The sequence below is a fragment of the Balaenoptera ricei genome, chromosome 21, assembly GCF_028023285.1.
Source record: "Balaenoptera ricei isolate mBalRic1 chromosome 21, mBalRic1.hap2, whole genome shotgun sequence".
Classification (NCBI taxonomy): domain Eukaryota; kingdom Metazoa; phylum Chordata; class Mammalia; order Artiodactyla; family Balaenopteridae; genus Balaenoptera; species Balaenoptera ricei.
In genome coordinates this window covers 33198872-33214127 of record NC_082659.1, presented here as the reverse complement: position 1 = coordinate 33214127, position 15256 = coordinate 33198872, and the positions used below count along the sequence as shown (strand labels likewise).

Sequence of the window (15256 nt, the reverse complement as noted above, 5' to 3'; positions counted from 1 at the left end):
GGAGGTGCTGTCGTGAAGGGCTGAGCTGGGGTGGCGCCCGAGGGCTCGCCCCGGCCTGGTCTGGGCACTCAGGCCTCTGCGGCCCGTCCCCCCAAAACACACACACACACACACACACACTTCACATCGGGCTGCAGGGCGGCCACCGGCAGTGGGGTCTGACCCAGTAAAGAATCAAATTCTGAAGTTGGACGTCACCTCAGACTGCTCGGCCAAGCTGAGCTCCCTGAGCCCCGGCCTGGAGACAGCCTTCTACAGAGCTTCCCGTCAGGGGGATTTTACCACCCTTTTCACAAAGTTCCTTCTCCAACTAGCTGGGAAAAAAATAGCTCAGGTTTCAGTGAAAAAAGTCTTCCCAAGATGCACAATCAAATCCACCCAGCCCCACTACCACCTAAAACCCTGGGGACTCTCTGACACGTTGTGACACTCTCCAAAAGAGTTTCACTAGCCCAATGTTCTGCAGGAAGCAAAAGGATTCAAACTCATTTATGTCTGAACCCAGATGACTTTACAGCTCAAAGTTGTCTGAACTAGGGGTTTAAAAATTACAGACATTTCAGATGTAGAAAGGGCCTTAGGGGTCATCTAGCCCAAGTCCCAAGTTATGGATCAGGAAATAGAAATAAAGCCCAAACGGCAAATGAGTAGCAGGTCTGGAAGGTGATTTGATGCTGGCCGGTACTCATCCCACTACTTAATACCACTTGGTTTCATTCCAAGACGGTCCTCCTGGGTGCTGGGATCCCAGAAGTGAGCGTATTTTGTACATTACGTTGCTTTACGTGCTTCGTTGTTGTTATTCCTAAATGTCGGGAGGTTTAACCATACAGGACCGACTCAGTTATCCCAAATCAATTACGAATAACTGGGGGCCTGCAGGGTCCCCAATTTAAAAGGATGGAGAGGTCTGATGAGTCTGTACACTTGTAACAAGCACTGAATAAAAATTTTAGAGATTTCTATTTATAGGGGTGTAATTCACATCCTGTCTCAGCTGGTAACGGTAAAAAGAAACATTACTTAGTCTCCACAAGTATTTCTTTACATAGCAGCAATTCTAGACCAGGTTCTTGCAGTCCTCTGCTATGTCATCAGCAACAGACAGATGTGCTGAAAAGAATGAGAAAACTAAAGCCAAAATGTTTAAAAGTACCTATGAAAATTATGAAATAAATGTACTAAATGGCAGAAAGAAAAGGGAACTTTTAAAAATGGAACTTGATCTTTAAGACCAGTTTGTAAAGATTATTCCAGATAGCTTTTTTTTTTTAAATGGTGAGTTTTTGTTTTTTAAAATTTATTTATTTTTGGCCGCCTTGGGTCTTCGTTGCTGTGCGCGGGTTTTCTCTAGTTGCGGCGAGCGGGGGCTACTCTTCGTTGCAGTGCACGGGCTTCTCATTGCGGTGGCTTCTCTTGTTGCAGAGCACGGGCTCTAGGCACGTGGGCTTCAGTAGTTGTGGCGCATGGGCTCAGTAGTTGTGGCACACAGGCTTAGTTGCTCCGCGGCATGTGGGATCTTCCCGGACCAGGGCTCGAACCCATGTCCCCTGCATTGGCAGGCAGATTCTTAACCACCGTGTCACCAGGAAAGTCCCCAGATAGCTTTTAAACACTGAACAGTACTGCCTATAAAAGACTAAGAATCACTGTTTATTCTTGCACATTTTGTGAAACAGCTAATAAGAGGCTGTTCTTACTGTCCTAACAGTGTTTTAGTTTGAGAGAAGTGGACTAGAAAGAGAAACAGAGTTTCCCGCCCGCTGGCGGGGGCGGGTAGGAGGAAATGAGAGGCTACCCAGGGGGCAGGCGCAGCCGGCAGCTGGGTGGAGACTCAGCCTGAGGTCAGAAGCCCCTGGAACCAGGCTCACTGCCACCACCTCCCGACGTGGAGGCCGGAGGGCGGCTTGGACAGCTGACCCGCCCCGCGGCTGCTGCAAAACCCTGAAGGGTGTGGTGGCTGCTCTGCCAGGGCAGGGAGCGGGGAGGGACGGACAGACAGGCGGACGGAGAAGTGGGGGGAGAGGCAGCTCTCCCCTGAGGGATGTGAATTCAGCCGAGCCTTGAAGCGTAAGGGGGAGGGGGCCTGGCTTCGGACCTGCCTCCAGGTGACCGCAGGCTGGCGCAGGCGGCCGGCGGCTTCCCTCCGGCTGCGGCTGCGTGAAGCCCACGGGGCACCCAACCCCCAAAGCCCCCGCTGCTGCCCTGTCCGCGGATTTTCTCGTCGCTTCCCCCGCCCTCACCTCCAGACCGTCTTGCACGCCCTCCACCCGCCGTCACACACCTCCAGTCCCACGGCACCCGTGTGGGGAATCCCAAATCACCCAGAGCTGCGCAAACACCTGACAGGAGGGCTCTACCTTCTTCCCACCCGCGCTAGTCCGTGTTCCGGAAGCCAAGTCCCCGCGATGGCTCAAGTCAGAGAACCAGACTGCTGCTGGGAAGCGTGCTGCTCGGGCCCCCAGCCAGGGGAGGGCGCGTGAAGGAAAGGACCCCGCAATTCAGTCACCATCGAAGACAATTTTATTTACTCACAGAAACAAATCCAGAGCCCCGTGGGCGGCTCCAGCTCCCCTCGTCCCGCCCCTCCCCCGCCCTGGACCCGCAACGCCGAGCTGACCGTCCTCCCCGCCCCGTGGTAGCACGTGAGCTGCCACAGCAACCCGGTGAGGTAGGTGTCGCCACCACCCCCCCAGCCCAGGGGACAGCGGGGCAGCCGAGGCCGAGCTGGCAGAGTGCGGCCGGAGTGGGAGGTCCAGCGGCCCAGGCCGGGGACCGTTAGTCTGCCGAGGGCCCCTGCAGACCACACGTTCTCTTCTCGAGTCTGAGGGGCCCCGAGGCTGCGCCTTCCTCGGGGCGGGCCTGGCCCGGTGAGGTCCCCGCCCGCACGCAGGCCTCGGGGACAGACCACACCCCGGGTCCCGAGTGGGGATGGCAGGCTCTGGCCCAGCACTCAGGCCGCACGGGCACGGTGGGGAGGGGACTTTAACGGCACTCCTCCCGTGGACTCGGCGGAGAAGGAACAAGAAGGCAGCTCGTCCTGGGAGCGGCCCGGGCGGCTCGAAGAAGCCCGAAGAGTCCTGTGCGCGCGGCGGCCCGCGGCGCCTGCGTCCTGGGCGGAGGTGGCCCGGCGGCAGCGCGGGCTCAGGACCGGCTCCGGTCCTCGTGGTTGCCAACAATCATCTTGCTGTACAGCTTCTGCTGCTCCTCCTTGAACGTGTCCTTCACCTTCTCCCGCTTCAGACCACCGTCCCTGACGAGAGAAGGAGAAGTGCTGGATGCAAGAGCAGAGAAGCCCCGCTGCCGCCCCGCGCCCCGGCCAGATGTGCCCCCCACCGGCTGCCCGCGCCGCTCCCGCCCGGAGAAGCCCGCCAGAGACGCAGCAGCTCCCTCATCACGGTGGCCTCGGAAACCGGCCCTGGGCCTGCGGGACCCACCCTCTCTGCCTTACAACTCTCACCCCTGCCCTGGGGTCAGAGCTCACTCCTCTTATCCAGGGTACTTTCTAATTGCTCACACCTGCCAAGGAGTTAAAAGTTCTTTCTGCTCAAACATTCATCCTCACCTTACAGAAAGCAAAGGAGGCCCTGGCTTTATGGAAGGTGAGCCAAGCTTTAAGAAATACTAGGACTTATAATGAATCTGTAAAACTGATCTGCAAAATAAAATCTGTATAATTCAGATCCCGGGATTCTCCAAATTCATGCAAATGAACACAACGGAAAATACAAGTTCTTACTGCTTCGTGCTCAAGGGATGGTCCTGTAAGGGAATGGAAGTAACGCAGAGTTTGGGGCTAACCACCCATCTCCTCCAATAGCCCCAAAGAAATCCTCTAAACGTGGATTCGCTTCTTCAAAGTCTCCCCCCACCTGACACCCCAACGCCTTGCCTGCACCCTAGAATCATCATCATCTTCAGTGACTGATGCAAAACCAAGCCCACCGCAGTCTTTCTCTTACACTTTGAGTGTGGAGGCGGGATGGTAGGAAAAGTCTCTGGTGAAGCCCTCACCACCGGACCCGCCTTACCCTGGGAGCCCTGACACCTGCCACATCCTTTAAAATCCCCAGCAAAGGCCTCCTTTAGAAAGCAGCCACCCTTGTCTTCGTTGGGCTTCAGCGACAGGGAACGTGGGCCAGTGGCTAAACATTCAAGCCGGTCAGACCTAAGCTCAACATGCGACTCCAGGGCTGATTCTGTGGCTTTGAAAGAGAGTTACTTAACCTCTCCGAGTTTCAGTTTCTCATCTGAAAAATGGCAGTAAGTTTTCCTACTCATGGAGTTACCCTGAGGGTGAGACGAGATCATCAGAGCAGCAGCAGCACTGTGTCTGGCACAGTTGGCGCCCAATAAATGTTAGCGTTTTTAAAAAGGGCCAAGCAGACCTAGAGACTGCCATACCGAGTGAAGTCAGTCAGACAGAGAAAGACAAATATCACGGTATCGCTTATATGTGAAATCTAAAAAAAAAAATGATACAAATGAACGTATTTACAAAACAGAAGTTGAGTCAGGGATGTAGAAAACTTAACGGTTACCAAGGGGGAAAGGGGAGGGGAGGAATAAATTGGGAGACTGGGATTAACACATACACACTATGATATATAAAAGATAACTACTACGAAGAACCCACTGTATAGCACAGGGAACTCTATTCTGTGCTCTGTGGTGACCTATGTGGGAGTGGCGTCTGGAAGAGGGTGGATATACGCATATGTATGGCCGATTCACTTCGCTGTACAGCAGAAACTAACACAAGTGTAAATCAACCATACTCCAATAAAAAAATTAATTAAAAAAAAAAAGGGTTACAGGGCAGTTTAAACGCCCATTCAGTCAAATGCGCTCCAGAGCTGACCCCTGCACTTAAACCTAAGGGTCCCAGGAGGGGGGATTAGCCCCCCTGACCCAGTGTTCAAGCGCATCAACCTCCTGTTAGCTGGAGTATAACCACCTCACACCCTAGTGTAAGGGTCTGCAAACTACGGCCCAAGGGCCGGATCCACCCGACGCCTGCGTCTGTAAGTGGAGTTTCACTGGCACACGGACCCACTCCTGGACTGTCTCTGGCTGCTTTCCCGCTACAATGGCAGAGTCAAGCAGTTGCACCAGAGACCACATGGCCCAGAGTCTAAAATACGTACTGACTCTTTTCAGAAAAAGTTTGCCAACTCCGGCTCTAGTAGGTAACAAGCTACAAAAAACCAAAACTGGTCTAAGGAAGGTCCAATTTGCCAAATACACGAGATGAGACAGCCCAATGCCCGTCCGAGGTTTCCGGGTTGGCACGGAGTCCCTGCCCGCAGAGACAGGGCTGTCCCGGTGCGCAGGCGGACTGTGTCCCCAGGAAGGGGCGCCAAATCCACCGCTTCGTCCAAACATCCTGGGCTTCTGAGAGTGAGTCAAACTGCTGACTCTCCAGGACTGGTGGGCTCGCTCTCCACACCAGGGAGAGGAGGATCCTTCGTAAATGGAGTCCACCACCCAGCACCCGCTTCACACATTCACGTCCTCCTGGACTCGGCTGGTAAGATCCGGCTCTGACTCACCACAGCAGGTCCACAAGGCCTCCCTGCCTGGCAATGGCGGACTTCACCCTGTTTGCGAACTGGACGGCATCCTCCTCGGCCTCTCTGGTCATGGGAGGCAGGTACCACACGCTGCAGACGATGGCCCAGCTGGTCATCATCCTCAGCAGGTACGTCACCATCCCGTACTTGCTGCTGTTCCAGAAAGCATCACCGAACTGGGGGTCGTACTGCAAGACAAGGGAACGCCGGACGGTGAGAAGTCAGGAGTTCTAACGTGTGTGCGCATCAACGGCAGCTTTGCTGAACGTCCCCGCCACGTCCGGGGCAGGGTCGGTACTAGGACGCTGCTCCCAGCCCCCTACGCGGACACTGCCGCAGGGACCCCACACCTGGGCACGTGTGACACCTAGCAACATCCACCCCCGAGCGCAGATCACTAAGGAGGACCAGCAGCTTCCTCCAAGGTCCTCCCTCCCTGAGCCAGGGGCCTGTCTCACTCACAGGTGTCTATCGTCTGTTCTTCAAGTCCTCAAGCACGTCCGCAAACAGAACAGGAGCACATCCTCCAGAGATCCATGCCCCGAGTCAACAATCCCCAGCGTTTCACCCCACCTGCTCCATCAACCCCTCCCGCCACGTCACACACTCACAAAGACTTCGACATGTACCTCCCCAGAGAGAGACTTTCTTACACAACCGCCAGCTTTCAAAGATCGCTTCTGGTGCCCAGACCAAGGAGAAAACAACCAGAAAGCTCTGCTTGTGTCACAACACTTCTAACGGAGCTGCCTGTCTGTGTGAGGGGGCAGCGCTGCCCCGAGGAAGTGGCAGTGGCCACAGCGGGCGGGCGGGCGTCGGATACTGTCACCTGCCAGCCGCTCCGAGGCAGGCGAGGGCTGTGCCTCAGGGGCATTTTGTGGGCCATGTGGCCACAGCTGCGACCCTTGTTCTCCCCAAACAGAAGAGCAAGTGCAGGTGAGCCGGGAGGGAGAGCTGCCGCAGGAAGTTACACAAGGGGCAGCAAGAGGAACCGGTCCCTGAGGAGAAAGCCTGAAAAGGGTCAGGGCTGAACTGCCACTGCACGTCTGAAGGGCTCTCAGAGACAAGCCTTCAGATGGAGTGCGTGACTGCGACGCAAAGACCCGGGACCCGAGTGAAAAAACCAAAGGAGACGCAGTTTCACGAGCGGTCTCACAGGACCCAGCTGCCACCAGTGTGGAGGACGCCCCTCCCCGGAGACCCTGGGAAGGGACACCGGCCAAGGTGCCCGAGTGCAGGTTCTTACACTTGGGGGTGAGGGGGCTCGGTTAGAACTATATGATTTTTTTCAGGCCTTTCAAGCCTAAATTTTATGATTCTCAGAATAAAAAGTAGAGAATTTTGCCTAATTGCACACCTGACTATAGAAATGAAGACATTTAGACTTAATTACAGAAACTAAAAAATCGGAATGTAACTACAGAAGGCTTAACGGGTTCGTGTTATAACACCACAAAGAAATGTGGGAGAAGAACGAGTCTTAAACAGGAGCTAGTGTGTGTGACTGGAAGAAAGTGCTGTTACAGTTTACACAGCATGATTGGAGAGAAACCTTTGCTGAGGGCTGATTCTCTATTCCATGCTGGGCAGACACCGTGGAGAGAAAAACAAGGCAAAAGTTCAAAACAGCAATACATTCCTCAAAGTCAGACAATGGCTTAATTTTGGTGGAAATGTAACAAGAGCTTTAAAACCGCTAAGGTCATACAAGTTTGGTTACCAATGACGTCTTCACAAAAACTAGAGAAGTATCTGGGAAGCAGAAGTTCTTAATCACATGTGAGCTTTAATAAACCTGCGGGTGGAAGGAAAATTTACACGCCCGTGTTCTGGAGCGGGCATAACTGTCTAAGGGTCCATGTTCCAAAACGGGCGAAGGGCAGGCTCTCAGCGTGGTTCCCGACCAGCAGTGTCAGCAGCGCCCAGGGACGGGTCAGAAACGCAAGTTCAGAAACTCCGGGCATGGGGCCCAACGATCTGCCTTTTCACAGCCCCACCAGGTGATGCTGACGCAGCTGCACAGAAGCGATGCTCTGGAGTGAGCAGGAAGGGCTTCTGTGCAGCAGCCGGTTTTTAATGAACACGCAGGGTGAGGCACTGGGCTCTCAGGACATTAAACTGCGGGACGGCACGCACGCAATGCAAACATCTCTCCCCGTTCCCACACCCGTGGCACACACTACGAACAGAATGTTTTCTGCTGCTCCAGACCCAGCATCCTCAACGAATCCCGTGGGCGGCCCTGGTCCAGGGACCTGTAACTGTGCAGCCACTCCTCGTTCGCCATCCCTGCCCTGGTGCTCGGCCTACCTGGGAAAGCAGCGTTCGCTTAACCAAGAAGAACCTCCTCCCCCAAATGCACCAGCTGTGCTGCCAGGTGACAATGAGGAATATTTCTTCAGAAGCCTTTGCAGACAAAAGACGCTCGCAGAAGTATGCAGACTAAATTCTAACAACAACTCTGACTCACTCTTACCCCGATCTGAGACGTCAACCTAAATACTCTAAACATAGTGACAAAGGCTGTGTTTTTTTTTGGAGAAAGTGGTATAACAGCATTCTTTTAGAAATAATTATGTGGATCTATTTAAAAATCAGATGGATACAAGCGTGGAGAGAGAGGAGGAGGAAAAAGGGAAACTGGCTGAGTGCGTCCCATCTTCCTAAGCGAGTTTGGACTCTCAGAGGTTCAAGTTCCTAAAATGCGGGGCAGACTAACAGGTTCGTTTAAGGCCCCTTTACTTTCACGAGTGGCCTTCGGTCTGTCAGATGCCATGTGAGCCACAGCAGCGGGGCTGTCTCTTCCTCCAGCAGCAAGGACACATCTGCACCTACCCACCCTCACCTCTGACCCACCAAAGGCACAGACCCAGCTGGGCAGCCCCGTGCCCGCAGGAAGCCCCTCAGGTGGACTGCCTTCCATACCGGCGGGGCTTAGGAAGAAAGAGGAACCCGTGGGGGAGATGCACCAAGCTCAGGGCTCCGCAGTGTGGGCTGCTCCATGGAGAGGGGGCCCAGCTCCCCCCTGCGCGTCACGGCGGCCGCGGCGATCACGTGGCCTCAGAGGGCTCGTACCTTGATCGCGACGGGGTAAACTGTGGCTCCAATTTCAAAACTTCCCTTTTTGAACATCATCACAGATGTATTGTTGATGCAGGTTCCTGAAATGCAGGAGAGAGTAAAATGCTGTTTCCTTCGGTCCTTTACCCCAGAGATTAGGAGTTCAAGGATTAAACATAAAAATAAAAATCACTCTAATGGCTCTTCAAAGAGGATAACCCGTCATCTCCCCAGCTCCTGAACGCACACTGAAAACAGATGAACAGACTACTGCGCTGCTTCCTCTTCTCTTCTTACAGGACCGTCTTCCCTGGTTCCCACGGCAGCCCAGATGAGAGGCCAGAGGCCCCGGCCGACTCGGGAGGGCCCAGGGAGGACTCCGCAAGAAGCTCGAGGAGCCCAGCAGCAACACTACAGAAGGGGCTCCCGCGGCGGGGAAGGCCACACGACGGCACTCCGAGTCCATATTCTGAATCCTCTGAGTCTTCAGTCCCACGACCAATCTAAAGGGCCCCCACGTTACTCAGTGAAGACAGGTACCCCCAACACGGGTGAGGGCCTGGGCTCCAACACGACACTGGACGCACCCTCCTGCACGGCCTCCCCACACAGACGCTTACCCTCCGGGAAGATGAGGATGGGCAGCTTGCTTTTATCCTGCACGTGCTCGGTCAGCCTTTACAAGAGGAAAATAAAACGAAGGGTCAGACAGCCTCACGTCCGTCATCATCCACATGCATCTATCAATACCCTGTCTAGACGTGACGCTGGATGTGGTATAAAAGCGGGTTAGCAAACACGATCCTCTCTTTTATAAACCCACGGGCTAATAGACAAAACTCCCAAGGACAGGGAACACCGGATGATTACTACTTAATGTGCACAGCTCTTCAATGAAGTACGTGAGTCTGTGCACAGGGGCCGTGGCTCAGACCCAGGACTGTCTAAAGGGCTCACCCTCCACAGAGTCCGGCAAAGAGCAGCCTCGAGAAACGCTCACCCCCGACTTCCTACAGCCATGCTGGGTGGGACCTGCAGCCCCCAAGACGCAGCGCAGGGAATTCAGGGACGACCCACCATTCCTGGGGAGCGGGTCTCGGCTGAGGCTTGCTTCCCCTCAATTTACGGCAAAGCTCTCGCCATCACTTGCACGTTTACTTTTTTTTTTTTAGCTGCACTCTGTTCTGTTGCTTTAAGTGTGTTTTCATTTGTGACAATGAATTCATTTTGAGATTTTCCTAGATCCCACATGCATGCTGCAACAAAGTTTGCATGCCACAACTAAGGAGCCAGCGAGCCACAACTAAGGAGCCCGCCTGCCACAACGAAGGAGCCCACGTGCTGCAACTAAGGAGCCGGGAAGCCGCAACTAAGACCCGGCACTACCAAATAAATATTAAAAAAGAAAAATCAAATCGCATTAAAAGTTCATATAGTGTTCATTACAATGGGTACAAGGAATAAAAAAGGTTACAAACATTACTACCTTGGGTTAGTAATAACACTAGGGTTTTGATACTTTTTATACTCCATGTTTCAGAAAAACACTACTATGAAAGCAGCTGGGGCTCAGTGGAGAAGGCTGTAGAGGCACAGCTTCCCCTAAGCGCAGACTGCGTGTCACTTGTTTACCTTTTAGCCACCAGGTGGCGATCCTTCACTTCCGAGCGCTCGAACCAGACGTGGGGGCAGGCCTTCACCATGGCTCTCTGGATGACGCCCATGAGGCCGCCGTGCACCTGCCCCACCTGCTCTCAGACAAAGGAGTAAGGGCAGCGAAGCTGTCCTCATGCAAGCCCCCAGGTCCCCCGAGACACAGACCCCAAGCTCTCACCCCGTAACACTTTAACAGTAACCACAGGCTCTCACTGTTCAGAAACCACCATTAGACTCTCTGAATTTAAATTCTTCTAATCAGTGATACCAGAGATGTGTAACTACTGATAAAAACACAGCTGAAAACCCTAAAACGAACCGTGAAGCGGAGCACACCTGTGTCCAAACGCCCTCCCTGGGTGGATTATCCAAAGCCCCCGAGCCCAGTGTCTTCAAATTCTCCCTCCCCACCTTCACTCCTCCCACCTTCACCCCTCCCCACCTTCACCCCCCCACCCTCACCCCTCCCTACCTTTACTCCCCCACCTTCACCCCCCACCTTCACCCCCACCACCTTCACCCCCCCACCTTCACCCCTCCCCACCTTCGCTCCCCCCACCTTCACCCCTCCCCACCTTCACTCCCCCCGCCTTCACCCCTCCCCACCTTCACCCCTCCCCACGCCGCTCACTCTGCTCACAACATCCAGGTCCCAAGGAGTCCCCAAGGCCACAGTAACAAAGGCAACAACCTAGGTCAGGCCCGTGTATAAAAACGTGCTTACCTGTTCACACCCTTAAGAAAGAGCTCCCAGCCCTGACCAGCCTAAAGGAGCAACAGAGAGAGGCCTTACCATGGCGTAATAGCCATCACTGGCCAAAATGATGACGTCAATGGGAGATGTATGATTGGCCACGCAGATGCCGCCGTTTCTAGGCCGGTTCTTCCTGTGTTTAAATTGTAGGCAAAGCAACAAAAATCAGTGTGAAACAATTCATCTGGAACTCACGCCTGGCCTCGGCAGCTTCCTAACGGCTCGAACGACGCTCTGAGGGCCCACGGGCCGGCTGCCAGCCCCTCGTGTTCCGCCAGCGCCACCCCTCTGTCCCATCCCGAGCCCCCTCACCTGTCGTGGTAGGTAATGATGGCCGTCAGGGCTCGTACGCAGATGCGATAGCACATTAGGTGAACGTGCTTACTCAGGAACTCCTTAAACCTGCGACAACAGGACAGAGATTTGTTTTTATTTTTCATACATATAGGAAAACAGGAAAAGGTGCTGAGTCCAACCATCTAACCATCACTGCCTATGGCCTTTATGACTGCCAAGTATTTTTATAAATGTTAGTGTTTATGGTAAAACTCTGTATTAGCATCTTTCTGTCTACAGATAAAGAAAGAAAGAAATGATGAGGGCTACTCAAATTCACCTAAGGTAATGGGCTTAGAATTCACAGCCCTAGAATTTCCAGCACACCTGAGTCTCCTAGATTCCTTTCTTTCTTGCTGGTCAACACCCAGAGACAGGGCAAAGGCCAGAGAGTCAAACCTCCCCACCAGCCCGGGCAAAAGAGAGGTTTGCCAGCCCCATAACTTAGCAGAAGGAGCCAATTTCTCTTACTAAAAAAAAAAAAAAAAAAAGGCGAATAAACAAAAAGGCCCTACCTACACGTCTTATCCTCTTACCAATTCATCAACACAGTAGAATGCTCAAAACTCAACAACATGCTATAAAACCTGCTAGCCCTGGACTCTACGGGCTTGTGTTTTCTCCCTTTTGCCTTTAAAATGGGAAGAGTGTGAGGGCTGGAGGGCAAAAAGAACACAGTCACAGATCAAGATCAGTTGGAAAAAAACTTTCCTGCCTGTGTCATTGCTGTCGTTGGGTTACTTTCTCCCTCTAAGAGTCTGTGGTTTGGGCTACGCCCAAAGAAGTGGCCTGGCCTTCAAGATGGGAGCCGTCCCCCAGTACCTGTAGACTCGGATGCCCGCGCTCCGCTCACCTCCCGTTTGGCAGGTATCCCACCACCGTTGTGCCCACCACCAGGAGGCTAATCCCCGTGAAAGCAAGAGCTATCCTGTAACGAGAAGACAAGTTACAACACAGCAGACAAATCTGTGCCCCGAGTACAGAACTGGACGTGTGAAAATGGAAGTGGGCATCATGAAAACTCCCCGCAAGATCTGATCACCTGGACCCAGACAGGAGTCCTGGTCCCTAGAAACGCGGCCAGGCCTATCAGAACCAGAGGGCGTTCTGCTTCCAGAGTGGCAGGACACCATGGATTTGGCGTTCAGCCAACACCCTCTCCTGCAGGCAGTGGCAGCAGCCAGAAGGATGGGACGGTCTACTGATGGCTGTGCCGCCCTCAGGCACCTGCTGCCCTGTGGTCTTACCCTTCCCTTTGGCTTAAAACCCTGGCAGAAGCCCAGCTTCGCTGTGAAGCAATAGGAAGTAGGGCCCGAAGGTACCAGCAGCCGGCAAGACATACTCAGAATAGCCCGTGGTACAGAAACACTGGGAGATCAATACTGCCTCTGTCCCAGAGAGGAAGCTGCAGGAACAGCATCAGCCAGGCCCGGGGAGGGGTGGCCAGGAAGAACATCGTGTTCCCCGTCCCTGTGTTTAGTCAGTCCAGACAAGCAATTTGTCTTTGAGAAACCCAGCTACGTCTGATACGCAGACAATCCGAAGGCCCTTAAAGGACAAGCCCCGGTGCAGCCTTCCGAGAGCCAGATGGCCTAGCCGGGGACAGAACGGTACTGTCCTCCTCTCTAAAGCAGGAGAGCGAAGCGGAGGGGCCGGGGGCATGGGCGGGCAGATCAGGCGTCGGGCTAGGCCCTGCCTCACCTGAGGGGCAGGAGGAAGCAGTACCGAATCAGCACTCCTAGGCCCCAGAGCACCGTGAGCCGAAGGCTGATGTACTGGAAGTTATAATTGGTCCTGCTCAGCAAGTTCCAGGACTCCAACTCCTCTGCTGAGAACCTCTTTGTCACCTCATCGTCCATAATGGTCTCCACCCCTTTCCGGCAGAAGTAGAAAATGTCAGAGAGCTCAAACTCGAGAGTGTTGTCCAGAGCCTTACTGCTACCACTCCGGCGAATTTCTTTGATCTCTTCTTCTAGTGACGTGGGATCTTTTGCAATGATTCCTGCAAGAGAACAGCCCGGTCAAGCGGCCCGCTGGGAGAAAGCACGCTGGGAATGCTCGGGGTGCTCACCAGTGGGGAGTGGGGGCGGGGCGAAAGCGCGCAGGCACGTAGTTCCGGGGGGCCGCTGGGGAGGGGGACGGAGACCCCGCCTTACCGTTGGTGTAGGGCTTGTAGAGCTGGTGGTTCCTCTCCTTGGCTCCTCGCTCCATCCTCAAGGTTGCCCACTGCGGAGGGAAGAGCCACACACCGCGATGAGCCCCCTTCTCGCTCGGGGGCACCTCCACTTCCGTTCCGTGCCAGCCTCAAGCCCGGTCCCCAGAGAGCGGACTGCGGCCGAGAGCACACTGGTTCTGGAAGGAAACTCGGAGCCCTCTCCTCCTAGAGCACACCCGTCCCAGATAACCTGGACCGAAAGCCACGTCCCCGGCGGGCACGAGCTGGGAACTAGGGCTGGGCTGAGCTGCTCGGGCCTCGCCTCTCATGGCCTCCTGGGTCCTTAAGGAGCCGACAGTCCACGGACCTCAGGGTTCCTTCGTTTCTGCCAAACAGCAGCGCTTCACCAACAGGAAAACCAAGCACGTTTTAAGCTTCTGCCCGCCACCTGGTGCTGCCTGCCTCCCAAATTATTCCAAGAAAGCAACAATTTTAGTTTTCGAGTCGATAAAGGATTTAAATAATATATATGTCTGGACTGCCCATTCACCCTCTGAGTAACCTCTAACAGGAGACCCCACAAACTTGACACAGAAAGCCTGAGAGTAGCTTAGTGTTTAAAAAAAAAAAAAAAAAAAAGTGTTAAAAAAACAGTATTTGGAGATAAAAAACAAAAACAAAAACAAAACTAGGTTCAAATCCCAAGTTTGACAGTTATGCTGTGTCTCTTAAGCAACTCATTCCAACACTCTGGATGCTGGTCTTCTCTATCCACAAAACAGGATGATGGTCCTTCAACGTCCTACTTCACGAGGATCCAATGAGACCATATGTGACAGAACTCGGGAAACGGCAAACCCCCCGAATTGTCCTCAGTACCACTGAGATAATATGGGCTCCAGGAAAGTGAGGCTCTTCCTAGATCCTCCCTTCCTTCATTAAGATCCTTTCAGCTGTCTTAAGAGAGCCAGAGGCTGGGTCCCTCCTGCTCTCACATGCTGAGAGGCGAACACACGAGCTCCCGTCCGCCCTCCTGCAATGTGGTACCGCAGAACACAAAGTTATGACCGCGGTGAGTCAAGGAAGCAGAACGGACATTTTAAAAGGTGTGTTTTCAAACTTCTGTTTCCACAGTTCTGCAAGGTAGAAAAGAACCCCGTCATTCCATGACGCAGCAGGATCCACACGGCACAAAGCCTCTGGTGAGATTCTGCTGGCAGAGCCTGCCTCACGACGGAATGTGCAGGAAGGCTGTGGTTTCTGTTTTAACTGGAAAGGTGCTGGTTTCATGAGATTCCAGTCCCCTAGCTCTGTCATACACATCCTCCTGCCCTCCCGCTTTGTACTTTAGCTTTACTTTTCCAAACTTCAGGCACATCACAAAATGTCTCTGCGTTGAGGAGAGAACTGTCCAAGGTCAGCAGAGCAGGGGAAGAGAGCCGGGCGGGGCCGCCAGGGGCCAGCGCTCGAGATGGGCTGCTCCGCCTTGCTGCGGTGACTTGGTGCGGTGACTCACGGGAGGGCGACGGAGCCAGCGGCACTGAGAGCTACGCACCTGGCTTCTCTGGCTTCACTTCAAGGAGCACCGCGTCCAGACGCCCAGAATAAAAGCGAGAGCTCCAGGTTCAGAGGTCATTTCCCCACAAGCCCCCTCCCTTCCCTTGATCCGGGATGTTCAGGACCAGATTACTTAATTATTCCCTTTTCAGCATCTCCCAGACA

General features: G+C 53.8%; 1 protein-coding gene across 4 annotated transcripts in view; it reads right to left on the bottom strand.

The window, feature by feature from the left end:
• Window positions 1-2500: 2500 nt before the first annotated feature.
• The window catches only part of GPAT4 (glycerol-3-phosphate acyltransferase 4), a 31223-nt gene continuing 18467 nt past the window's right edge, over window positions 2501-15256 (bottom strand). For all 4 annotated transcript variants that reach the window (XM_059909263.1, XM_059909261.1, XM_059909262.1 and 1 more), the window contains 10 exons: window positions 13536-13605; window positions 13081-13381; window positions 12233-12307; window positions 11356-11445; window positions 11083-11176; window positions 10266-10381; window positions 9254-9309; window positions 8649-8734; window positions 5553-5761; window positions 2501-3253 (listed from right to left, as the gene is read on the bottom strand). In XM_059909263.1, coding sequence (XP_059765246.1) covers window positions 3145-3253; window positions 5553-5761; window positions 8649-8734; window positions 9254-9309; window positions 10266-10381; window positions 11083-11176; window positions 11356-11445; window positions 12233-12307; window positions 13081-13381; window positions 13536-13605 — 1206 coding nt within the window. In that variant the 3' untranslated portion in view covers window positions 2501-3144. The remainder of the gene's footprint in view (window positions 3254-5552; window positions 5762-8648; window positions 8735-9253; window positions 9310-10265; window positions 10382-11082; window positions 11177-11355; window positions 11446-12232; window positions 12308-13080; window positions 13382-13535; window positions 13606-15256) is intronic.